The sequence below is a fragment of the Callithrix jacchus genome, chromosome 2, assembly GCF_049354715.1.
Source record: "Callithrix jacchus isolate 240 chromosome 2, calJac240_pri, whole genome shotgun sequence".
Classification (NCBI taxonomy): Eukaryota; Metazoa; Chordata; class Mammalia; order Primates; family Cebidae; genus Callithrix; species Callithrix jacchus.
In genome coordinates, this window is record NC_133503.1 from 75,563,379 (window position 1) to 75,590,207 (window position 26,829).

General features: G+C 41.4%; 4 protein-coding genes across 10 annotated transcripts in view; 2 read left to right on the forward strand and 2 right to left on the reverse strand.

Annotated features, from left to right (window-relative positions):
- The window catches only part of AFF4 (ALF transcription elongation factor 4), a 122,698-nt gene extending 114,519 nt beyond the window's left edge, over positions 1–8,179 (forward strand). For all 6 annotated transcript variants that reach the window (XM_078364840.1, XM_078364838.1, XM_078364841.1 and 3 more), the window contains 2 exons: positions 69–289; positions 2,115–8,179. In XM_078364840.1, the coding sequence (XP_078220966.1) occupies positions 69–289; positions 2,115–2,242 (349 nt within the window). In that variant the 3' untranslated portion in view covers positions 2,243–8,179. The remainder of the gene's footprint in view (positions 1–68; positions 290–2,114) is intronic.
- Positions 7,982–9,999, reverse strand: LEAP2 (liver enriched antimicrobial peptide 2). Its single transcript, XM_002744601.7, has 3 exons — positions 9,855–9,999; positions 9,511–9,650; positions 7,982–9,211 (listed from the first exon to the last, which is right to left on the reverse strand). Exons 1-3 carry the CDS (start codon positions 9,909–9,911, stop codon positions 9,175–9,177), a joined length of 234 nt encoding a protein of 77 aa, XP_002744647.1. The 5' UTR covers positions 9,912–9,999; the 3' UTR covers positions 7,982–9,174.
- Positions 10,000–15,850: 5,851 nt separating this feature from the next.
- Positions 15,851–16,887, reverse strand: UQCRQ (ubiquinol-cytochrome c reductase complex III subunit VII). 2 transcript variants are annotated; one of them, XM_008991315.3, is made up of 3 exons: positions 16,830–16,887; positions 16,494–16,660; positions 15,851–16,051 (listed from the first exon to the last, which is right to left on the reverse strand). In XM_008991315.3, the coding sequence occupies exons 2-3, from the start codon at positions 16,645–16,647 to the stop codon at positions 15,957–15,959; spliced, it is 249 nt and encodes an 82-aa protein (XP_008989563.1). In that variant the 5' UTR covers positions 16,648–16,660; positions 16,830–16,887; the 3' UTR covers positions 15,851–15,956. The 2 variants fall into 2 exon arrangements, with proteins under 2 accessions (XP_008989563.1, XP_002744648.1); XM_002744602.6 differs by having other exon boundaries at positions 16,826–16,887.
- A 134-nt stretch (positions 16,888–17,021) lies between these two features.
- On the forward strand, positions 17,022–23,009 carry GDF9 (growth differentiation factor 9). The gene is made up of 2 exons (XM_002744603.6): positions 17,022–19,676; positions 21,654–23,009. Exons 1-2 carry the CDS (start codon positions 19,280–19,282, stop codon positions 22,622–22,624), a joined length of 1,368 nt encoding a protein of 455 aa, XP_002744649.1. The 5' UTR covers positions 17,022–19,279; the 3' UTR covers positions 22,625–23,009.
- Positions 23,010–26,829: the final 3,820 nt, after the last annotated feature.

Below are 26,829 nucleotides of genomic sequence, written 5' to 3' on the forward strand. Positions count from 1 at the left end.
CTAGTAGTACTAGATTTTATAATGCTTACCATGTCCATATGAACAAGCTTCCTATTTCTGTTGTGTAGCAAAGCTGTGGGGATGCCTTCCCCTGTTTCTCCAAAGCTGTCACCAGGCAATTCAGGAAATTACTCATCTGGGGCCAGTAGTGCTTCTGCAAGTGGTTCTTCAGTGACCATTCCACAGAAGATCCACCAGATGGCAGCCAGCTATGTTCAGGTCACATCCAACTTCCTCTATGCCACCGAAATTTGGGACCAAGCTGAACAACTTTCCAAAGAGCAAAAAGGTAGGTGGCTTTCTGAATAACTTAGAGGGATGGAATTGTTAAAAGGAACTGTTACAATTTATTTAAATAAGTATTCAGTCTATATTTAGTTTTATTGCCTACTTTAGAGTTAATGATCATCTGTTTGTTAATAATTGCTTAGCAGTTATACTAAATGAAACTGAATTTGGTCAAACAATACCTCTCATGATTCTGGTGACACAAATTAAACTGAAAATAGTTCTTGGTCTAAGATAAGTGTGCCTCTATTCTGGCACATTAAATGCAGCTCATACCATAAAAGTAATAAAATATATGTCCTACTCTATGATAATTAACAGTAAGTTTGGCAGTAGGCATAGGATTACATCCAAACATCTGTACATCTAAGAAGTTTAATGTATAAGAAAGCATATTCATACTGGATTTTTAGGTTTAGTGGAAGAAACCTATGAAATAAAGGAGACTAAGAAATGAATAGAATTCTTAACATTCTTTAAAATTAGGTTGGTTGAGGCTTTGCCCTTAAAAGTTTCTTATTTCCCAAACTAAGGATATTGAGAATTATAAAGTCTTTGAAGAACTTAGTGGAAAGTACTGTATAAAAACCGTTTTATTTTAGTAGATGCTATTAACAAATATGTGCATGCAGCTTCTCTTTAGGCAGATCCTTTACAGAGAAACACTATATTAGCCAGTCAATCAAGTGTCCTTTTGTCACAGAGTACATTTAAATACTTATAGTATGAACAGTTAATCAGATGAAAATGAAAGATTCCTATCCATAAGAGAGGTAATGGTGAGAGAAAAGTAAAAGTGGAATCCCAACTTTTTTTTTGAGACAAGGTTTTACTCTGTCACCCAGGCTGGAGTGCAGTGGCACAGTCACAGCTCACTGCAGCCTCTACCACTTGGGCTCAAGTGATCCTCTTGCCTCAGCCTCTTGAGTAGCTGGGACTGCAGATGCGTGCCACCATACCTAGCTAATTTTTCTACTTTTTGTAGAGACAAGCTCTCATTATGTTGCCCAGGTGGGAATCCCAACATACAACAAAAGTTGTATTTATAAAAATACAATTTGTGGCTCATGCTTATAGTCTCAGCACTTTGGGAGCCCAAAGTGGGTGGATCACCCAAGGTCAGGAGTTAGAGACCAGCCTGGCCAACATGGTGAAACTCCATCTCTACTAAAAAAATACGAAATTTTTTTGTATTTTACATTTGGCTGAGGCAGGAGAATTGCTTGGACCCAGGAGACGGGGGTTGCAGTGAGCCAAGATTGCGCCACTGCACTCCAGCCTGGGCAACAGAGGGAGACTTCTTCTTAAAACAACATAAATGAATAAAAACATAGGGTAGTTATCAGTTGGTTCATGGCATATGATTCTAGCTGAAAGTTTGATAGTCTTAAGTGTCTAACCTCATAGAGGCTGTTACAGGAAACATGCAAAGAACATCTTCCTTTTTGTATCACTTGCTTCTTATACAAAAACAGTACACAAAATGTTTTGTGTAATCAGTAGTACATTGTGGCACTAGGTCTTCATTTTAATAATATTTACTGCATAATAGCCCTTTATCATTTCCATTTCTGGAATCCTGCATATATGTATAACACTTAATTTCTGACCATACATTCTGTTTAAAATGTGCATGACCTAGGAAACAACTGTAACTTGAGAGATTGTGGAATGATTTGCTCTGAAACATGGACAGTAATTATTTTAGTGTGGGAGGAGGTATTTTTTGAATTTATATGAATGCTGTTTTATAATCTCTACTCAAAATTTTAAAGCAGTGATTCAAAGGAGTATATATCATTTAATGAATATTTTTGGTTTTCCAGAATTCTTTGCTGAACTGGATAAAGTAATGGGTCCTCTCATCTTTAATGCAAGCATCATGACAGATCTAGTTCGTTACACCCGGCAGGGACTGCACTGGCTTCGCCAGGATGCCAAGTTGATATCTTGAACTGAACACATTCTCGTTGCCTCTGATTTTCTCCACAACACTGTGTCACATCACAAAGGAAAACTGCCATAACATACATACCACCTAGTCGACACTAAGAATGAGGAATAGTTTTCTCCTCGTTGGTTCATGTGTTGTTGTTTTTTATAATCCAAAGCCATCATGTCAGTTGGCCCCTTTAATATTTCCAATGTGAAAAATTATTTAAATGCTTTTAAATCTGCAGCACATTGAAAAGATGGTTTCCATGAACTATAAGATTGAAATTCCAGTTGCAATTCATAACTAATGAATTGAAATTTTATTTATTTTAATTTTTTTAAGTTCCCAGACTGGGGCTAGTTTAAGACTTAGTTATTTCTGCCTATGAATTTACTCTGTTGAATATTTAGCATAAATTTAATGTAGACATTTTTATTTATATACTTTGGGAGCTTTATTACCTAATGTCTTTTTGTGGTAGCTGTTCTAAGAGTAAGAATTGGTTCATCTAAAATAAGGACATATTCTTTCTATACCTACTACCTGATAATTGAAATGATAACTCTCGTTTTATTATTGTGGAATTTACAGTTAGTATTAAGGATATTCTTCTATACATGAAAAATCACTTAAATATGAGAGAATGACATTCTACATGTATGTAATATGAACTGTGTCTGATTTGGTATGCATTATTTCAAAAACTGTGAATGTGTGTTAATAACACTACAGCAATCACAAGGTGACTATAACTTGCATTTAATGCATTACAAAAGAGGGTGGGCAAACTTTCTAGAAGAAGCATTTCATTTTAAAGGTTTTCATAAAGGACAATCCTGAACTTTATGGATTTTATTAAAACCATATGTTCTTTTTTATTGCTAATCATTTGACACTTAATCAAAGCAGAATAAGTACTGAGGGTTGCTGCCTATGTGTCTTTGATAATCTTTGATGGTTAGAGTTATTTTTCAGATTTTTCCCCCTCATACTGGATTGTGATGCTCTGATATGAGCATGCAGTGACTGATACAGAAATAGGCTGGAGCTTTGGTGTGTGCTTTTGCTATACAACTTACAGTTCTAATGCCTGATGTAGAGATGGTGAATTTCTTCTTTTTAAACCTATCTTATGTTTACTCCTTTTGTATTATGAAGGCCCTCTTCAATGATGTATGTTTCTGATGGAATCAGAAAATTTCACACTAGAAAAGTGTACCTAACTTGTTCAGTGTGAGCTCTCGGGACAGGGAGGGGGCCAGGGGTAGAGCTTAAGAAGCCGGCTCTGTAAGAGTTGTGTATCAAAGTACCTTCTGCTGCAAGGTGCATATAGAAGTCAAAGGTAAGAAATGTACCCTCTGTACTTTATTTTTCATGCCCCTATCATGTTTGGTGTGCCTTAAATCTTACCTTTAAATGAAGACTATGGATTGTTTACAAATGAAGTTTTACACTAGGACCAGATCGTCCATACATGATTGGTCTTCTTCAACAATAATGTTAAATTCTGTTTCATCTTAAATCTTTCTTTAGGGTCACAGAAAGATTAGTTCTTTCAGAAAAGCTATTGCTTTGGTACATGACTTAGTCTGACCAATTGGGTAATGCTGCTTTGAAAAATAGTTTGTCTCCCTCCCCATTCCAAAAATGAATCTATCTAGTCAGAAAAAAAAGATGATCCTACTATTTGTAGATGATTGCTAAGGCCTGAAATAGGAAAGGGGAACAAAGGGATAGAAAAGCTTCAAGTCCCGTGGTGCAGTGAATCCTTTGAGTTTGAGTCTTTTTTATACTTAGTTCTGAAGGTGAACTTTCATTGTCCTTGTGGCCTCATATTTATAGAGTTTCTTAACTGTTTTGTACCTCAGATTTTTTTTAGATATCATTGAAGATTGAGATGTACAAATTATGTTGAATTTAACGTTTCCCTTGGAGAAATTGCCTCTGGTATGTTTCTAACTTAATCTTAGTGTGTTCTAGGAACAGTTTTCCATAAGAGGACAACTTCTCAGCGATCATTATAGTTATTTAGTAAGAAATAATGGTTGTTAATCAAGTACATGTATGTCTTGTCCTTCTCTGACTCCGATTCCTTAACTCGCAGTGTTGTCTTAGAAATGGAAAAAGTATCCTCTGGGCTTTCAGACTTTCAGCAACAATAGCCAGTGGGATACCTCCAAGTTCTAGTGTGTTCTAGTCTCTTGTATGTCCTGAAAGGCAGCAGGAGCATTTCTGGGGTCACACTGATTATTTTGTTAAAGCAGAGTTTCCTGCATGGTTTATGGTGCTGCTCTAATATTTTCTCTTTAAAACTGTGTTAATTTTTGGAGAATGACTTTTTCAACCTTTTCATTGTGGAGGGTTTTTCCCAGAAGGTTGTAATGGGCAATGAATCGAAATCCTATCGTAAATGATTGACTATTCAATGTCATAGTGTGTGGAAATACTCCCTTTCCTTCATATCTGTCTTCTTAGATGTTCTGTCTTTGTCATCATCTTCTCCGGCACATACTTTGGACTCCTTTACAGGTGACCATTCCTCCCTCCTTAATAGGTGTCCTCAGTGTTTTCTAACCATTTAAAACTGAATTTGACAAGTGGCTAAAAACTTAGTCTGAGACTTGTACTTAACATGTGGTTAATTATAGAAATAACTATTTTAACAATTACTCTGTTGATTGCTCTTTATGACCACACTTGTATGCCAGGAGGCAGCAGCCTATACACCATTGGACTCTTTACAAGCAACCAACGAACCAATTGAAGTGGATGCAGTTGTCACAGTAGTCTTGCCTGGGCCAGACTGGGCTGGGCTATGGGGAACATCTCCCTTCAGGGGAGTTTCCACAGCTCAGCCCAGGCTCCAGTCTGGTTAGAGAGCATCCAGCCCATTCCTTGCCTCACTTTTTCTGGGCAAGTGACTTTATACGCAGTGAGTACTTCAGATAAACTTACAGCTGTAGCTGCCGAAGAGTGGAGAAGGTTGACCACCATTGATTTAATTATCTAATGTGAAAGCAATTTAGAGCAGTATGTGCACAAACCCACAGATGCCTGTGTTTCTGGGAGCTCTCGAAGTGGTGGATTCATAGGCACTTGGGCTGCACTTTGAGCGGCACACTTGTGGCTTTATTAGATTCACTGGTTTTTAAAAAATTGTTGTTCGTTTCTTTTCATTAAAGATTTAATCAGCCAGATAAGACAGCATCATTTTGTATTTAATGACAGAAACTTTGGTACATTTTTTCATGAATGAGCTTGCATTCTGAAGCAAGAGCCTACAAAAGGCACCTGTTATAAATGAAAGTTCTGGCTCTGGAGGCCAGTACTCTGTGGAGTTTCAGAGCAGCCAGTGATTGTTCCAGTCAGTGATGCCTAGTTATATAGAGGAAGGGTACACTGTGCACTCTTCTAGGTGTAAGGGTATGCAACTTTGGATCTTAAAATTATGTACACATACACACTTTATATATATGTATGTATGTATGTATGAAAACATGAAATTAGTTTGTCAAAAATGTGTGTGTTTAGTATTTTAGCTTAGTGCGACTATTTCCACATTATTTATTAAATTGATCTAAGACACTTTCTTGTTGACACCTTGAATATTAATGTTCGAGGGTGCAATGTGTATTCCTTTAGATTGTTAAAGCTTAATTACTATGATTTGTAGTAAATTAACTTTTAAAACGTATTTGAGCACTTCTATAGTGTAATAGGGCTCTTACAGGGTGGGAAAGATTTTAATTTTCCAGTTGCTAATTGAACAGTATGGCCTCATTATATATTTTGATTTATAGGAGTTTGTGTCTGGGTCCCAGGAACATCTTCTGGGGATGACTGTTAGGCAGCTTTTGATGATGATTTTTTTTAAAAAAAAAACCTAAGTAACTTGGGGAGCCAGAGCATTTCAAACCCATATAGACACCTATCATACCAATATATCCCCTAATACATGGAACATAACTTTTATTTCAACTTTATGCATTAATGTGTTGAAGAGGCAGGCTTTTTCCCAGTAATAATATTACACATCTAAGGTTGCTATTCAGTAAAATTAATAGAAGAGATCATTATTGAATGCCTTGGAATATGTAGTGACAATAGGCCAAATTGTTCATGTTTGTGACCATGTCTTTCAGATACTCACTAATGGAGAAATTCATTTTAGACCTCTAGGCTGGGTGCAGTGGCTCATGCCCGTAATCCCAGCACTTTGAGAGGCTGAGGCTGGTGGATCACAAGGTCAGGAGATAGGACCATCCTGGCTAACATGGTGAAACCCCGTCTCTACTAAAAACACAAAAATTAGCTGGGCATGGTGACACTTGCCTATAGTCCCAGCTACTCGGGAGACTAAGGCAGGAGAATTGCTTGCACTTGGGAGGTGGAGGTAGCAGTGAGCTGAGATTGTGCCATTGCACTCCAGCCTGGGCAACAGAGCAAGACTCTGTCTCAAAAAAATAAATAAAATAAAATAGACCTCTAGACCTGAAAACCAAGTTAGCAAGCGAAGAAAAGTAAATTATTAATAGTAAAGTGGATGCTGGTCTTACAAAGCTCCTATTCACATGAACCCTAAGGCTAATTAAAAAGAACTTGCTGTCTCCAGAAAAGGGAATGGAAAGAATAACTATACATCTTCTTTTCATGTAATTTGGTCACAGAATAAGGTATTCAAGTTAAGTCTAATCCAAGTCTTAGAGATCTTTAAGTATCTTAAAATAGCAGCCTAAGTAGTCATCATATAAAGAAGTTGACTTTCAGGAATGTCAGCATTGACCTCTCCTTGCCACTGTTACTCAGCTAAGCATAACTTGCCATTCTTAAAAATAAAAAAAAGCTCTCTAAATGAACGTGGAAAAAAAAACTCCCACCTAGAAGTTCTAGTAATACTCAGTTTTGACTTCTTACTGCTTCCATGTGGGGTTTCTTTTCAGCTTTTAACCATTAGCATTCTCTACCTGCTATGTTCCTCTTTGGAAAATATCAATTTGGAAATGCTGCCTTTCAAATCAATGCCATGATTATCCATATTGTTGAGTTTGTTGTTGCTGTTCCAGAAGTGTCCCCATTTTACAACTTTATGCACACACCTGGCAAATCATTGACATGAGCATTCAACAGTACTGGGATGGGTGGGGTGGGGGGTGGGGGGCTCACCAACAGAACTGGCCCGGTTGACATTGCCTGCAAAGGCACCATCTTTGAGGGCCAGTTGTGGGGTTGGTAAGCACAGTTATGAAAATTTCTATCTAACCTCCGTTTTGAATGGTTTTAAGAAATTTTATATATGGAGGATGGAAATGCTTATATATTTATTGAAAATCCTTTTATTTGAAATTAAAATTATTTGGTAAATAATTGTTTGATATTTTGGGAGGGTTTTGGAGGGGTGGTAATGTCACTGATAAATTAAAAGCCTGTTGATTTTGCAGAAAGGTACTGTTAGTGACTGATAGGATGCCTTTGTTTTGTACATGATCCAGATCTTTGTTTTACATTTTTTTTATCCAAAATATTTAGGCATCTGACATTTTCAACCAAAATTTCAATTATATACTGTGATTTTTATTTGTTGCAATACATTAAAATTTCAAAGGTACTTTGGGGCTCAAAAGCTAGGATTTCTAAGTCAGTATGTGCATTTCACATGATAAAGCTGTTAATGGTGAGCAAAGTATTATATACTAACTAGATTTTTCCACATCTGTATAGTATATTATATGTATTTTGTGGTATTGAGAGTATAGAAAGTTTAGTGTCAAACATGCGTTTAATGTGTATTTTTAAACAAATTTATGGCAATTAAAATATTTGGAGACAAGGGTATCACATTTCAATTTGTAAAGATCTTTTTAACTCTATTGTGTCATTAAGATGCTTTGTACAATGCCAAACCATAGCTGGAGAAACTAAGTTTAATAAATATCAAATAGATTTTCTGTATTAAAAGTTAATGAACACTGTGCTCTTTATACTTTTTCAACTCTTAGCCCTTTTCATGCAATTCGTGTTTTGTGTCTTCAGGTCTATTATTACAGTCTATTCCTGCCAGCTGAGGTCTCATTTTCTGATTACAGAAATTCTGAACTTGCTGGCCATGGATCGTTGTGCTTATGTCAAAATTTAACTTGTCCCAGCAGAAATCTTAAATCCCTTTTGGTGCTTCTGGTGGCTTGGGTTTTTATTGCTTTATTAAACTAGATTTTTCTTTTTGTTCTCCCTTACATTCAGACAGTCATAGACAAACTTGGGTATTTGTCTTAGATGGCAAGTGCCAAGCTTGACCATCTTTTTTTTTTTTTTTTGAGACAGAGTCTCGCTCTGTCACCCAGGCTGGAGTGCAGTGGCGTGATCTCGGCTCACTGCAACCTCCACCTCCCAGGTTCAAGTGATTCTCCTGCCTCAGCCTCTCAAGCTTGACTCTCTTTGACACCGCCCTGAAGAGTTACCATGGAGTGAAGGGATCCAGGGCTACAACTTAGGAACTTGTCAAAGCTGATTACTTAGCCATTGCTAAACTTTTGCCTTTAACCTACTGTTGTGTTCTTTATAAGATTCTTGAAAAAATGTCAACTCTCACCACACTTTCCAGATCGAGAAGTTTACAAGTTATTGCGCAGTGCTCTTTTTTTCTCTAGTATACAAAGTGAATCCTTCTTTCCCTCAAAAGCTTGAATTCCAGACTGCTAAAATTTCAATTTGAGACATTTAATAGTATCCATAGAAAAATAAACTCTAAAGTGACAAGTTTAGTTATGCTTATCCATATATCAACATTCTAAGAAGAAATGGAGACCAATTTAAAGCATACATCTGCCTTTAAATATTAAAAATACAAGATTGCTTCACTTGTATGTCTCCAGCCAAAATGCAGTTAATCAATATTCCATAGAACGGAGCATTGTCAGAGATGACTGCTATCCTTTCTTCCCCTGGTATGTACTTCATTCCTGGGCCACACTTAAGGAACAACGTCGTTTTCTAGGGGAAAAGAAAAGGCAGTTTTTAAGACTGAGTCTAGGAGTGACCAGAACTAACTCTGCTGCATTTCCCTCTTTGCTTGATCTATTCAGTCTCAAGGAAGACTGAAGAATGGAAAGTCACCCATGTGGAGCTGTTCTTGGCTCCTAACTCTTAAGGGATTTTCCATGGAGCTCCCAGTCTCAGCCCAGAGCTCCTCCAGCCCAGCTTTATTCTTAGGTTCATGTTCCCCTCATCTCTCCTCTGCCCAGCTTCCCAGGGCTCTCTGGCCCAACCCTGCTCCTAGGTTCCTGGAGTACCTGCATAGCCTTGTGATACACTCAGAATCATCCCGGCAGGAGGCTCCAATGGGCCTGAGGGAAACCCCTCTCCAAAATGGGGTCATTCTCTGTGGCCTTCTCTTTGCTGAACTCACTTCTGGTATTGGGGAGCCATTTATCTGTAGAGCAAAGACATCCAGACATGGAAGTGTTGACACCCTGCCGCACACCTTGGAAGAATGATCATTCCCCAGATGCTGTAGACTCAGAACAGAGGAACCATTCCTCAGGATGGAGTCTGGCTTTCAAGTTCCACTTACGGTTCCACCACTACTGTCATCTTCACACTCCACACATACACATACATATCCGTCCCTCCTTACCTGGCCCAACAGCAACAGGAAGATCATGAGCAGTGCACAAAGTTTGAGGTGCCACATCTTGACAGAGGCAGGATGTTGGAGCCTGAAAGCCAGGGACAGTTCCTACTTCCTTTTATAGACTCACATTGAGTCTTGCATTGTTACCAGGTGAGATGGGGGCAAAGTTTATATTTGTAATCAGAATCAATTTAATAAGTTAATGTCTACCAGAGGAATGTGCCCAAGGGCCACCTTTCAGGCACATTGTATTTACTGATGCCTCATCTGGACTTTGAGTGATTGTGTTGCTGGCATGGACCCTTTCGCCCATTTTACCAAAAGTCAGCACTGCCCCTCCTTCCCTTTGAAAGCCACGTGAAACCATTGAGGGAGATCAGGCAACCAGCCATATTTCTATTCCAAAATAGCTCAGTGAGATCACTCCCAATAAAAATAGAATTCCAATAATGAAGTCTTCAGAAATAATGTTGACCCCTTTCAGCCTTGTCTAGGAAAGAAGTACCGATCTGTTGTGTACAGGCAATTAGGATAAAGCCCTTATCTCCCTTCTATGGGAGGATGCTTCAGGAAGGTCTACAGTCCCCCAGCTCCTCCACTTGCTTAGATGAACTATCACCCTAATCTGCACCAGTTCATCTCACTAGTAGAATGAAGACCTAGCTGTGGAAAGTTGAAAGTCTGGCTTCCTGCCCTCTCAGGGTAATTGCTGGATGTGAGACTTATCTGGACCACAGGTGAATTGAATAATTATACATTTCTTTTTGGTTTTTAAGCACATGTAGACGAGGAGGTAACAAGATCCCCTAAATCAGAGGGAGAACTTGTGTAGTGACTATATTAAAAGCCTTGAATTATGGGCTTTCTTTCCAGTAGTTGAGGGAGGCCTTTCCTTCTGGCTGCTTCAGGGCAGCAGGCATAGGGATGAGATGTCTCCGAAGCCCAAAGCATTCATCATTTTAAGTAGGAACTGCTGCCAATTTCTAGACGAAGTGCTCTACTGAGACAAAGGGAGGACATGTATCTAAACCATGAGTAGTTATGGGTACTTGTGAAATGGCATGGACATTTTAAATTTGAGGGGAAAGGTGTGAATTCTGAGTAAGGAGATTCATTGGACTTTAGATCTTTCTATGACCTGGGAGGATAATAAGCTTAAGACAAATACAACAAATTCTATCTGCCAGGCATCGCATTGAAAACTTGGCTAATACCTCTTCCCAAGGCCTTTCTCATCTTCATAGGTTGGGTATTTGGATAAGAATCTGCTTGTTCCTTTACCCCAAGAAAAAGAGGAGATGCACAGTAGCTGAAGGTAGAAAAGGATGGCCACTGACTCTGCTATCAGGTAGATGGAGCTTCTTGCCAAGGGAGAAGCAGATGGTTTGATGGACCTCCAAGCTGGAATTGGGCAGGATGTGACCACAGATCTTACTGTCCTGGTTTTAGTCCTCTCAGAATCATGGAGCCAAGCCTTGACAGGGATGTCACTGTTTGCACGTTAGGAACATTGAGAAAAGACCTATATACCAACTAACCAGTTAGGACTAGTTAGCTGCTCCCTCCCTTCATCCCTGAGCTTGGATACTGGATGATCCCAGCTAGGGGCCTAACTGGGAACTTTTGTAGGGTGAGGAAGTGGCTATGTGCTGACCTAACGAACATTGGGTAAGAACACAAATGTGATTAGATAAGGAAAAGACTGAACAACGTGATGTCCTAGAGTCAGTTGGGTCTGTGGACTCAGTGCCAGCCTCCCCTTCACCAGTCTAGAGTGACGTGCCAAATGGGATTTGGAAACTGCTCATCCAAAAGATGAGTAATTCTTCTAATTCTCCATTTCTGCCTTCCTGTACGTCAAACAGGATCAAACTAGCCTGTTGTGTTAATTTCTAAAGCCGACAACACCGTCAAGGAAAGAGCTTAAAGCCCTTTGCTCTGTGTGTAGGGGGAAAAAGACTATTCATCCTCACGAGTGTGGCAACACTGCAGAGGCGTTTGGTTCAAGCCTCTATGTTGTATACCGCCCTCTCGCCAAAAGAAACCATTAGTTACTGTCTGTGGAAGGAACCACTGTTGGGGAAGGGGAATGTATTTCAACATGTATCATACATGAACTCTGTAGTTGTTTTAGTTAAGTATGGAGCAAAAATCAAACACAAAGCAACATCCAGGCAGCACTTAGCTGAATTGACAGCATTCGTCCACAGCCATCCCATACTTGAGAGACTGTGAAGGCCTCCTCTTGAAATTTAAAAAAAAAAAGAAAGATCATGGACTCTACAATCAATTATTTTGCTCAGCGAATATACACATAACTATATGCACCTTCCTCCCATAGGAAGGCCTAAGTAGGCTTTAACAGTTTCAGCCATGAGAAGATAGAATACTTGGCTGGGAAGCAGTAGCCTGGGGTCGAGAGTGCAATTGCCCATAGGCCAGCCCTTCCCGTCTTTGGGCTTTAGTGTCCTGTTCTTTCACTTTGGGGGTTCAAACGATTAATTTACAAGAAGAAAATGAGAGAAGCAGATTTGGTAGCTGAGAGCTTGGTAACTCTGGATACAACTCTTCAGAGATTGTATGCTTCTGAGGCAAATGCCTAGGATGAAATGGGAGAAAGAGGGTATGGATACATGAGCAGCTGCCTGAAACACATTCCAGGTCAATCAGTAGGAGTTGGCAGTAATTGGAAACTTTTTTTTGCTGTCTCTAAGCAGAAGGTACCTAATAAAAGATGAAAGACCCTGAAATGGAAACACTTTCCAGGTAAAATTTCAACAATGGGTCAAAGTGTATTTGCTTTTTAGCTGGCTGGAACTGGCATAGACTTTTGGGCCTACTCTAGGCCTGCATTTTGAGGACTGTTGGCAAACTAAAAGAGCAAGGGCATTCCTTTCACCAGACTCTGCAGCCCACAGATAAAAGCACTTGTGGGGGCAGGAACATTTGGAGAAAGAAAGGTTAAATGGAGCAAGTGGTTGTGCCAGAGTAGCAAGTAAAGGCTCAACACCCAGGGCTGGAGGCTCTGGATGGGCTGCCGGCACTGAAGCCCACAGCAGCTGTCCTCTCTTAAAAAGGCTTTACTCAGCTCCTCCGCTGAGGATTTCTTCAAATAGAATGTCCCCAAAATGATTCCAGATGATGTATAGGAGCACTAAGCTGCTAAAACTCACCACTTTCCACACACCTACTACTTCAGCACACCCGCCACACAGGTGAGATCCACGCCCCCAAACTTAGAGAGGGAACCCCCTTGATGAGACATAGGCTTAAAGCAGATTAATTTCTTGTAAAGCAGAAGCTCCGCACATCACAGGGCTAACAGCAGAGTCATCTCAATAGTGCACTCCTGGAATAAAAAACGGGCTCAGTGCCTGGTTTGGGCTGAGAAAAGGGGTTTGGATCTTTTGAGCTGGTCTCTCCAAAGGAGTCAAAGAACCAGGGAGAAATAGTCTAAGTGTAGAAGAAGGCAAGCAAGATGGGAGAGGGTGGCTATCTACTTTGGAGGCTTGGGGCGAACATCACGGGGTGAAAGACATTAACGGCCTCTCAAAGCAGTGGTCCTTTCCTGGACTGTGAACTTTTTGAAGCTATGCAAGGTAAGTACGGGTCCACAGTTTCCTTAGTCTGTGACCCAAGTATGTTGCAAGACCTGGGAATAAACCTGGACTGAGAGACATGGGAAAATTGGACCGTCTTTTGGGGGTGGAAGAGTTACTCAGTTAGTTGTCCTGTGTTAACCCTGTACCACCTTGCCAGACATTTGTCATTCATTTCACCATCACCACAACCCAAGAAATTTATATTAATAGTTCCATTTTATGGGCGAGAAACTTAGGCTCATGAAGGCAGGTTTCTTGCCTATATCACACAATGAGGAAGTGATGGGCTAAGAAGATGAGCCCAAGACTCAAACTTCTCCCCATATCCTGCCTCACAATGTAGTTTATCTTTAAGGTTTTATTTGAAGTCTCGCTCTGCCACCCAAGCTGGAGTGCAGTGGCACAATCTCTGCTCACTGAAACCTCCACCACCTGGGTTCAAGCAATTGTGCCTTAGCCTCCTGAGTAGCTGGGATTACAAGTGTGAACCACTACACTCAGCTAATTTTTCTATTTTTAGGAGAGAGATGGGGTTTCACCATGTTGGCCAGGCTGGTCTCAAACTCCTGACCACAAGTGATCCACCCACTTCAGCCTCTCAAAGTGTTGGAATTACAGGCATGAGCCACCTAATCCAGCCATATTTTGAAGTACCTTTTGATTGTTAAAAGGCAATAGCAGTAATTAGGATAATAAAGATATAGTCTGAGCCAGAATAAAAGTTGCTGCTGGCAAAAGTGTCCTTAGAAGAGTTTCTGTAAACATCTCAGATCTCATATTATGTACTGTACTGACTGAGCTAAGACAACTCACCTTATTCCACATAACCACTACCCCAGGTGAGATCCGTGCCCCCAGGCTTAGAGAAGCCTCTCTGAGGGACTAGAGGCATAAAACTGCCAACCACATCTACCCCCACCATCTCCTGGTGGGCAAAGAGAAAATGGTACCTTTTCTACCAAAAAAAAAAAAAAAGAATGTAAGCGCTCTAGAGCAGGGGTTTACTTTTTTTCATAAAGAGCCAGAGTACATATTTGAGGCTTTATGAACCACATATGGTTTAAAACATTGTTGGCTCCCTGGCACAGAAACAGAAAACTTCTGTGGAGGCCAAGAGATCACCTCATCCATTTTGTAGCTGGCATCCCCTCACGCTAAGGCCTGCCTTAGGAGGAAAGGGAGTAGAGCAAGCTTGTCCAACCTGCAGTCGTGGGCAGCATCTGACCCAACAAAAATTGAGTTTTCTTAAAACACTGAGTTTTCGTAATTTTTTTAAAGCTCATCAACTATCATAGTGTATTTTGTGTGTGACTCAGGGATGCCAAAAGATCGGACACCCCAGAATTAAAGCATAGCTTTAAGAACATCACTTTAGTGCAAGACTCCACCATTCACTGCTATATACTTTCTGGCAAATAACTAAATCCCTGTGACTCCCTCATCTGCAAAAGAAGGATGATACATTAAGGGTGCTTGTGAGGTTTCACAGTTCATTTGTGTGGATAAGAAGAGTATTCGAAGCTGGGCTTGCAATGGCTCACGCCTGTAATCCCAGCACTTTGCAACGCTGAGGTAGGCAGATCACCCAAGGACAGGTGTTCCAGACCAGCCTGGCCAACATGGTGAAACTGTCTCTACTAAAAATACAAAAAAATTAGCCAGGTGTGGTGGCCTGCACCTATAATCCCAGTTACTTGGGAGGCTGAGGCAAGAGAATTGCTGGAACCCAGGAGGCAGAGGTGACAGTGAGCAGGGATTGCACCACTGCACTCCAGCCTGGGTGACAGTGCAAGACTCTATTTAAAAAAAAAAAAAAAAAAAACGCCAGGCACAGTGGCTCACGCCTGTCATCCCAGGACTTTGGGAGGCTGAGGCGGAAGGACCACCTGAGGTCAGGAGTTCGAGACCAGCTTGACCAACATGGAGAAACCCCTCCTCTACTAAAAATACAAAAAATTAGCCAGGTGTGGTGGCACATGCCTGTAATCCCAGCTACTCAGGAGGCTGAGGCAGGAGAAAAGCTTGAACCCTGGAGTCAGAGGTTGCAGTGAGCCAAGGTCACGCTATTGCACTTCACCCTGGGCAAGAAGAGTGAAACTCCCTCTCAAAAAAAAAAAGTGTACCTGAAATATAGTAATTACAATATAGTTACTAGACTTTATTGTTATGGCAGCAGAGGACCTAGAACCAGCACTCCCCATAGCCCATGTTCCCCACAAATGGTTAGCTGCAGCTACTTTCTTGTAGATTATGGAACAAAAGGCGAGCCCTGCTCCTTCACTAAAACCCTAGACCAGGTAAAAACTTCCAAGACTCATGCTGAAGAGGGGAGCTTCATGAACTTGAATATTAGGGGTCACACAGGATTCTGTTCACAAAAAGGTAAAATCACAACAATGCAGACCATAGGAAGTTTACTGTGTCTTTAAGAGACTACAATGCAGACTCCTCTTCCAGAGAAAGGTCTTTTAAGAGTCAGGGAACTGTCATTCGGATGCGTGGCTCATTTGTCATTTTCATAGTCAGCTGGATTCTTCCTCTTGGATCGCTCAAACTCTTCAGTCCCCCATGTGTAGAGAAGATAAAACGCTATAAACGCTTTAAAAACCAAGAGAGCACACATATAAGACACAAAGAAGAAAAAAAAGGTCTTAGTCCTCTTAAGGTATACACTTCAGTAGTTCTTAGCATATCCAAGGCCGTGCAACTATCATCACTATCTGCGGCATGTTTTACAAAGCATTTCACCACTGTTAAGAACTGGATAAAGATGACCTCCGAGGAACATGCTGGAATCACTCGAGTGACGGAGTGACCCTGAGCCAGTCATTTCAGTTCTGTAACTGTTTTCCCCGTGTTAAGATGGGGAGGATAGTATGACCAGCTTAAGGGCGGTCACGAATATTCAACGAGAAAGGTGTGTACTGCAAGTTACAGAGCGCCTGCCCGACCGCCCCCGCTCATAGGGGAGCCGCAGTGACTGCTGCTACTGCTGCTGCTGGAATCCAGCCTCCCGCCCCCGCGGGCCCTGGGCACTCACGCGGCACCACGCGAAGGAAAGACTCCCGAGTGCGGCGCACCACGTTGGGGACTCCTTTAGAGAAGACGTGCGGGAAGGCGCGCTGCTCGAAAGGTGACAAGCTGTAGGAGATCACATGCCGCATCCGCGTCAGATTCCCAAATTCGCGACCCATGGTGGCGGCGGCCCTGCAGGACCGAGGGCGGACGGGCGCTTGGCTCGCTTTCGCGAAGCGCCGCAGTCCCCGCGGGGATCTGTCCCCAACCCCAGACGCCTGCCCCTGCAATCCTTATCCTTCCCCAGCCCAGAGAGTCCCCCACGGTACACTAACAGCACAACCAAACGCCACTCACTCACTGGAGTCACCGACCCCTCCGTAGTCACCGATCCGGTGGACTCGTTCGTCATTTCCGGTAAGATCGGAAGCCGCTCTTGGAGGACGTGAGGTCACTTCTGGGAGATACCATTTTCCTGCTGTCTCTAGGGGGTGACGCCTCTGTCCCAGAAAGAAGTGTCCTGACTGGGTGACCCGTAGGTGGGTGGTACCTTGGAGGCCCTCCCTGGGCCTGTGGCTTGGAGCCTAGCGGAGGACGTCGGGGATTGAGCGGGCTTTGGGAAGCAGTGGACAGGCGGAGGCGCTCATACTTCTCCTCAGCCGTCGGCCTTTCTGTGGAGTCCAATCAGGAAGCGGTCGAATGCGGGAGGCGGGTGAGGGGACAAAGAAGTGACAAGGAAGGGGCCTGTCGACTTCGGGGGCCGCGCTGGCCAGGAGCTTGGGGCCTCCGAGTACTCCCGGCTGTGGACAGAGTGCCTCTGCGTCTTGAGGCCAGGCCACCCCGCAGCAGACCACTTTGGTCTTGGCCAGTAGCTCAAAGGGGGCTCCGTTATTTTCAGGCCACCAGCAACCCCAGCACCAAAATCAGGGACATACATCTAAGGCTTTTCTTGGTAACTTCTGTTTTAGAGTCCACCGGCAGGCTGTAAACAGTCCCAAGAGATAATAAAAACGTTTCTTGAAATTCAGCCACAAAAATCATCAAATAATCATCAAGCAATTGATGAACACTGAGGCTGCGTCGACAGCAGCCAGCCTCCTCCCAAGATGGTTTGCGTGGGGTGGGGGGTATCACCATGCCCCAGTTCTTTCCTATCCCCACATGAGAAGCAAGGAATGTCGAGTGAGAGGCCTTCTTGTGTTTTCCCTGAAGTGCATTCTACTTAACGATGCTGTTGTCCTGTGCAGCTCACCACGCGCCGGCTGTCAGTGTTTTGTTAGTGGAACTGCTGGCCATATATAATCTAGGACCAAACAATCAACAGATGAGTGTGTTTTATTTTTATTTATTTATTTATTTATTTATTTATTTATTTATTTTGAGACGGAGTTTCACTCTTGTTACCCAGGCTGGAGTGCAATGGCGCGATCTTGGCTCACCGCAACCTCCGCCTCCTGGATTCAGGCAATTCTCCTGCCTCAGCCTCCTGAGTAGCTGGGATTACAGGCACGCGCCACCATGCCCAGCTAATGTTTTGTATTTTTAGTAGAGACGGGGTTTCACCATGTTGACCAGGTTGGTCTCGATCTCTGGACCTCGCGATCCACCCGCCTCGGCCTCCCAAAGTGCTGGGATTACAGGCTTGAGCCACCGCTCCCGGCCATGAGTGTGTTTTATAACACTGCTTACGGACCACGGAGGCTCAGCAGGCAGTCAACTTGTATTTTGCATACATACCTTAGTTTTCTCAATCTAGCTACTGCACAGACTGGCTTTGTATCTTGTACTATGGGTGTGAGTTGACTTTCTTCCAGCAGTCTCTCCTTCGGGGTGGCGCTGAATATCCCCTCATTTCAGCTTTTTGTGGTGCTCCTTTGCCTCATTTTTCTAAGCCATAATGTCTAGCCTGGTCTCAGCTCCAAGGCAAGAACAGAAATACAGATAAGGACAGAAATGCTATAGCGAATTCTACCACCATTTGGATGAATAATAAAAAAATAAAACATTTATTTTATAGCATCTGCAAACATCCCAAAACCTTTCAACCAAAATACATATAAATGAGTGTGTAGACCAAAGTAAGGACATCAAGATGTTATATTTAAAAATAAATCAAGATTAAAGGCAATGTCCTTCTCTTTTAGGAACATTGCAAATACAATTGCAATACTCCAAGTACATATTCTGTACCCAGCCACCTGGGACTACTGGGAACTTCTATGCCAATTGTGACTTTCTCACCCCTCAAATTAACATGCAGTGAATAATTACATATTGTAAACACCTGGAAGTGGAAGAGGCAGTGGGGATAAATTAAGAGGAAGAGTAAAGCTAATACCATAAGTTCGTTGCATAGCAACAGATCTGAGTATCATCATGAATAATTGGTTAGCTTTTCCACATGCCTCAGAAGTTTCAGCAATCACCTAACAAACATTTTAGGAATCCAGATTTCTCAAAAATTGAGAGATTTAAGATAATTCCTCAATTTATCTTGGACTTTCAGCTTAGTAGCTAGCCCAGTACTATAACAATGACAGGTTTTAAGTAAATGGCAGGGGAAAAGGGAGGAAATCTAAATAACCAATCTCTAGCTGGTGAATAGATTGGCTGAATAAGGTGTTATCAGCTGCTTGATATAGAGCTGATAAAAATCATCTTCAGCTAGGCATACTTGAGGCCTGATTACAGAGGTGATGCTCTTCCACCCACACACCTAAAATTTATTTAAGAAACCAAGCTAGGCTCTTCCTGGCTTTTAGGAAGAGGACTGGCATGGAGAAATATGTTCCTCGCTAGTTCTCCCAAGCCATGGCGCTTCCCAGCAAATTACTCCTTTGGTTTTGCTGCTTTGCCTGGCTATGTTTTCCTATTAGTGTTGGTTCTCAGGCTTCTAGGGGAGACGCTCAGATTGCTGCTAGTGCTGAGTTGGCATCTGAGGCTAAGCCTTGGTCCTTGCTGCAGCCTATAGAGGAGAGAGACAGAGCTGGCCTCCTTCCCCCGCTTTTCAAAGTTCTCTCTGGTGGGCGAGGTGGGGCACCTAGGCTGCAGCCAGACTCCAGAGCTTTGCACTACATGAAGAAGCTCTATAACACATATGCTACGAAGGAAGGGATTCCTAAATCCAATAGAAGTCACCTCTACAACACTATTCGGCTCTTCACCCCCTGTACCCAGCACAAGCAGGCTCCTGGAGACCAGGTAACAGGTGTGTAAAAGCAGATTGGTTAACTGGATGGAGGGAGGATGATAAACACTTCTGCATTTCAGTTACAGAAAGGAGCTGAGTCTAGCTCCTTGAATTGCATTTTATTTTCCATAAAACTCAGTATCCAACTGAAACAAATCTGGGATTTGAGCTTATTGTTTGTTCCTAATGCTCTCCTTCGTTAAGGTGGGCTTACATGATGGAATTTTAAAGTGACACCGGAGACTTAATGGCTTTCAAGGCTGAAGGGCAATGCTGCTAGAGAATAGTAGCATCTCTTTCTATACCACTAAGCTTTTGGCCCGGAAATGGGCTTTAAACATCTCTTACAGCTATTGGTGTGCATGTTAAATAGGATATTTTTTCATTGTTACTTTCTTTGAGAGAAAATCTTAAGTCCCCATTTGGAACAGTCAGCCCTTACAGGAACAAAATATTAGTCCACAGTTTGACTCAGCAGTTGGGTGTGGTGCTTTAAAAAAAGAACATATTTACCAGCTTTTTTTTTTTTTTCTTCTGAGACTGAGTGTCTCTCTGTGGCCCAGGCTAGAGTGCAGTGGTGCAATCTCCGCTCATTGCAACCTCCGCCTCCCAGGTTCAAGTGATTCTCCTGCCTCAGCCTCCTGAGTAGCCGGGACTATAGGTGCACGGCACCATGCCCAGCTAATTTTTGTATTTTTAGTAGAGATGGGGTTTCACCATATTAATCAGGCTGTCCTTGAACTCCTGACCTCAGGTGATCCACCTGCCTCCTAAAGTGCTGGGATTACAAATGTGAGCTATTGAGCCCAGCAACCAGCTCTTGATTTAAAATCATTGGAACCCAACAGGGCAGTTGTGTCTGCTTAAAATCCTTTCTCCTAGGCCAGGCACAGTGGCTCAAGCTTGTAATTCCAGCACTTTGCTAGGCTGAGGCGGACGAATCACTTGAGGTCAGGAGTTCGAGACCAGCTTGGCCAACATGGTGAAACCCCGTCTCTACTAAAAATACAAAAAATTAGCTGGGCGTGCTGGTGCATTCCTATAGTCCCAGCTGCTTGGGAAGCTGAGGAAGGAGAATGGCTTGAACCTGGGAGGCGGAGGTTGCAGTGAGCCGAGATTGCACCATTGCACCCTAGCCTGGGTGACAGAGCGAGACTCTGTCTCCAAACAAAAAACCCTTTTTCCTTCCCTAATATCCTATTTTAATATAGTGGTTTTAGAGCATCTGTTTTTAATCTCAAGTGTTCTAAATTAACTCGGACAATTACCTTGTAAATTGACTTTCTTCACTAAGGCTTAGAATGTTATCTTAATAAGTCTGATAAGTGTTTTTATTATGGTGTGCCCTCTAGAGACGATCCAAGAGAAAAATACTACTTTCCTTATCAGCTGCTTCTGTGTTTGGAGCAAATTATTCAGAATGAAACTTCAGACTGAGCACAATGGCTCATGCCTGTGCTTCTAGCACTTTGGGAGGTTAAGGCAGGAGGATCACCTGAGCCCAGAAGTTGGCACAGCCTGGGCAACATGGCAAGACCTTGTCTCTACAAAAACAAAAAATTAGCTGGGCGTGGTGGCTCACACCTGTAGGCCCAACTACTTGGGAGGCTAAGGTGGGAGGATCAGTTGAGCCTGGAAGGTTGAGAGCGCAGTGGCCGTGATGGTGCCACTAACTCCAGCCTGGGTGACAGAGTGAGACCCTGTCTTGAAAAAAATAAAAATGAAACCTCAGAATGTAGTTGATTCCCTGTTACTTTAACTCACCACCAAATCTGACTTTCTAGAGATAAAATGTCCAGTATGGTTGCTGGGAATTAGTAATGGTACCAGTTGCCTTCCTTTTCTATATTAGCCCCATTCTCTTTTTTGAGTCTTGAGAAAGCAGAAAAAAGAAGGGAGAAAGCATATTACAAAGTACTGATTCCTTGACTTGACTGCCTGTTATGTATGTTGACTCGTATTCAAGCACTACTACTCGATTGTTTTTCTTCTCAGGAATCCTTCCATCAGTGGACCTGCTATTTAACCTGGATCGCATTACTACCGTTGAACACTTACTCAAGTCAGTCTTGCTGTACGCTATCAGTGACTCAGTTTCTTTTTCCTCTGCTATCAAATGTATGTGCAACCTGATGATGAAGGAACCAAAGTTTTCTAGCAAGACACTCCCCAGAGGTCCATACTCATTTACCTTTAACTCACAGTTTGAACTTGGAAAGAAACACAAGTGGATTGAGATTGATGTGACTAGCCTCCTTCAACCTTTAGTGGCCTCCAACAAGAGAAGTGTTCACATGTCTGTAAATTTTACATGCATGAAAGACCAGCTGCAGCATCCTTTGGCACAGAATGGTTTGTTTAACATGACTCTTGTGGTGCCCCCCTCACTCATCTTATATTTGAATGACACAAGCGCTCAGGCTTATCACAGGTGGTATTCCCTTCACTATAAAAGGAGGCCTTCCCAGTGTCCTGACCAGGAGAGAAGTCTGTCTGCCTATCCTGTGGGAGAAGAGGCTGCTGAGGTTGGGAGAACTTCCCATCACCGTCACCGCAGAGGTCAGGAAACTGTCAGCTCTAAATTGAAGAAGCCCCTGGTCCCAGCTGCCCTCAATCTGAGTGAGTACTTCAAACAGTTTCTTTTTCCCCAAAATGAGTGTGAGCTCCATGACTTTAGACTTAGCTTTAGTCAGCTGAAGTGGGACAACTGGATTGTGGCTCCGCACAGATACAACCCTCGATACTGTAAAGGGGACTGTCCAAGGGCAGTTGGACATCGGTATGGCTCTCCAGTTCACACCATGGTGCAGAACATCATCTATGAGAAGCTGGACTCCTCAGTGCCAAGACCATCATGTGTACCTGCCAAATACAGCCCCCTGAGTGTGTTGACTATTGAGCCTGATGGCTCAATTGCCTATAAAGAGTATGAAGATATGATAGCTACAAAGTGTACCTGTCGTTAACAAATGGTCCTCTTAAAACCTTGAGCCTGTTTGGCAAAGTATCTGTGCCTTCAAGAGAAAGCTTCATATGTTAAGTCTCAATAAAATGCAGCGTATGTTATATAAAGAGGAGCCTGTGTAGATTAGTACCTTACATGGCATCTATCAGGATAACGGGATAACATCAATTGTTGCTTCAGAGCCTTTTTTATTTCCAAATTTAAATGAAATATAATTATTGTGGAGAACTTTACATTTTTTTCCTTGAGCTATTTTTTCATAGGAGTCTGTTTCTTGATAGGGAAAAAAACCTTATTTAGCATAAATCCTGGATGGACTTGCACTATAAATAGGCAATTCAGATTGTAGTCTTAATCGAAAAATAAATTTCTGTCAATGGCATAAATTTTTTGTGTGTTTTATTAAAGATTGCTTTTAAGTGATCTTTTGAGGGCGAGAGGAAGTGTCTAAAAACTGGCCATAGGTCAACTTTTGATCCTTTTTCCGGGTGAAAGAGAGCCTAACTTCACCTGAATCCTCATGAAGTGAGACTCAATAGGACTAGAGAGTAGGCAGTTTAACCCATTTCTGTTGCTTTAGTGTGATTGGTGAACAATATACTAATTCTTCTTGTTAACTGGAATACATAAATTGATCAAGTCACACAGAGCAAAATAACATTTGTCCCATTCATTTAAAGGAAATTGCCTTGCATATTTTCCTAAGAAAACCTATATACAAGACTTTGTAATGTATTTTTTTCTTTATGTATTTAAAACCTCTGACCTTATGAAAGGAAGCCAGGGAAGGTTTTATGTCTTTTGGTTTGGTTTTTGCTGATTTCCTTAGCTCCCTCCACACCAGCCCCACAGATTTTTTTCTAGCTGCGTTTAAAACTGTTAAGTTTGCAGTAGTGACTGGTTATATTACTGACTGGTCTTATGTGGATGCTAGGGTTTTTATGTAAGTTTCAATACATCTGTTTTGAGAGTGCCCTGGAGGCACAGAGGTAGGTTTGATATGGTGATTTTGTGTTTGAGTTTCTAAAACCTTGATGTATAAACCCAAACTCCTAGATGTGATAAGTACTTTTCATTCTTGTAAATGATCTTTTCTTGGTGCTATTTTTAGCTTCATTAAATATGCACATACCATATAATTTACCCATTTCAAGTGTACAATTCAATGGCTTATAGTATATTCATAAACATGGGACACCATCACCATCATCAGTTTTAGAACATGTTTATCACCTCAAAAAGAAACCTTAGACCCTTTAGCTAGTACTCCCCTGTTTCCCATCCTGCCCCACTCCCGCCCTAAGCAACTACTGACCTGTTAATAGGTTTCCTGATTCAGGACCTTCATATGAATGGAGTCATACAATAGGCTGGCTCCTTTCATTTAGCATGTTTTCAACATTCATTTGTATTGTAGCATGTATCAGTACTTTCTAGTGGCTATAGTGGTATGGCTATACCAAATTTTGTTTATCCATTTGTTGATGGACATTTGGGCTGTTTCCATGTTTTAGCTATTACAAATAATGCTGATAAAATTCATGTAGAAGTTTTATTTCTTTGGAGTACATACCTAAGAGTGGAATTGCTAGGTCATATGTTAACTACATTTAGTCATTTGAAGAACTGCTAGATTTTTTTCCAAACCAGCCACACCATTTTACATTCCCACCAACAGTGTACGAGAGTTCTGATTTCTCATCCTTTCAACACTCACCTGACTTTGGGAGATGTTTTTATTTTTATTTTCTATGGGTATATAGTAGTTGTACATATTTATAGGCACATGTGATACTTCGATATAAGCATACAATGTGTGATGAACTTAACTGACTTTTCTGACCATCCAAGTGGGTGTGAAATGGTATCTCATTGTGGTTTTGATTTGCATTCTCTTGATAACTGATGATGTTGAGCATCTCTTCATTTGCTTATTAGCCATTTGTGTATCTTTTTTGAAGAAATCTCTATTAAGATCATTTGCCCATTTTCTAATTGGTTGCATGTTTATTGAGTTGTAAGAGTTATTCATATATTCTAGATACAAGTTTCTTATACAATTTTCAAATACTTTCTCTCATTCTGTGGGCTGCCTTTTTGTTACTTTATTGTAATATATATAACATTTTACTATTTTAAGTATTTTTTAAGTGTACAAGTCAGTGGCATTAAGTACATTCACGTTGATTTCCGACCATCACTACTATCTCAAACGTTTTCATCATCCCAATCTGAAATTCTTCCCATGTAGAGTTAAAAAAAAAAAAAATCCCAGCCTGGGCAACAGACAGGGTTCTGCAGTGTTACTCATTTAAAAAAAATCCCAGCCTGGGCAACATTGCAAAACTCCATCTCCACAAAAAATACAAATATTAGCTGGGCATAATGTCATGAGCCTGTAGTTCCATGTACTCAGGAGGCTGAGGCAGGAGGATTACTTGAGCCTTGGAGGTCAAGGCTGCAGTGAGTTATGATTGCACCACTGCACTCCAACTACAGCCTCAGTGGCAGAGTGAGACCTTGTCTCAAAAAAAAATCACTTTTCTCCTTGCTGTCCTTGGTAACCACTATTCTGTTATATCTCTACAAATTTGCTTGTTCTAGGTACTTCCTATAAGTGAATCATTCAATATCTGTTCTTTTGTGTCTGTCTGATTTCACTTAGCATGATGTTTTCAAGGCTCGTTCATGTTGTAGCATATATCAGATTTTCTTTCCTCATTAAGGCTGAATAATCCATTGTACTCCTATCACATTTTGTTCATCTATCAGTGGATGCTTCAATTGTTTCTACCTTTTAGCTATTGTGAATAATGCTGCTATGAACATTGGTTTACAAATATCTGTTAGAATCTCTGCTTTCAATTCATTTGGATCTATTCCTAGAAATGGAACAGCAGGATCACAGGGTAATTCTTTGTGGCCATAGCATTTTACATTTCTACCAGCAATTTACAAGTATTCCAATTTCTCCACCTCATAGCCAGCACTTGTAATTTAATTTTCTCTGTGTGTGTGTATACACACAGCAAATAAAATTACAAGTATGTGTGTATGTGTATATGTGTGTGTGTGTGTATATGTATATGTATAAAATAGCTATCCTAATGGCTATGAAATGGCATCTCATTGTGTGTGTGGTGTCTTTTTGTTTGGTTTATTTTTAGAAGTAAAAGAATAGTTACTCCATAGGCAGAGCAGCTTCATTGTGGTTTTGATTTGTATTTCTCTAATAACTGAGGATGTTGAGTATTTCTTCGTGTGTTTACTATTTGTATATCTTCTTTAGAGAAACGTCTACTCAGATCCTTTTCCTTTTTTTTGAGATGGGGGTCTCTCTCTGTTTCCCAGGCTGGAATGCAGTGGCATGATCTCAGTTTACTGCAACCTCCACCTCCCTGGTTCAAGCAATTCTCATGCCCCAGCCTCTTAGATAGCTGGGATTGCAGGTGCGTGCCATCACACCTGGCTAAGTCTTGCATTTTTAGTAGAGATGGGGTTTCGCCATGTTGGCCAGGCTGACCTCAAACTCCTCACCTCAAGTGATCTGCCTGCCTCAGCCTTCTCAAGTGCTGAAATTACAGGCATGAGACACTGCATCCAGCCCTGTCCATTTTTAAATGTATTTTCTCATTCTTTGGGTTACCTTTTCACTTTTCACTCGTGTGTGTGTGTGTGTGTGTGTGTGTATGTAGGTAGAGACATGGGGTTTTACCATGTTGCCAGGGTAGTCTTGAACTCCCGAGCTCAAGCAATCTGCTCACCTCCGTCTCCCAAAGTGTTGGGATTAAAAGTGTGAGCTGCTGTGCCAAGCCCCTTTTCACTCTCTCAATAGTCCTTTGCACAAAAGTTTTCAATTTTGATGAAGTCTAAAACATCTGTTTTTCAGTTTTTTGCCTATGCTTTTGGTGTTATATCCAAGGAATCGTTGCTAGATCCAATTTTGGGTTGTAAAATCAATGTCATGAAGATTTTTCCCTGTGTTTTCTTCTAATGGTTTTGCACTTTTAGCTTTTACTTGAGTCTCTAATCCATTTTGAATTAATATTTGTATATGGTGTAAGGTAGAGGTCCAACTCTTACTTTTGCATGTGAATATCTAGTTGTTTCAGTATCACTTGTTAAGACGATTTTTTTCTCCTGTTGAATTATTTTGGAATTCTTGTAAACAGTTGACCAGGCTGGGAGTGATGACTCACACCTGTA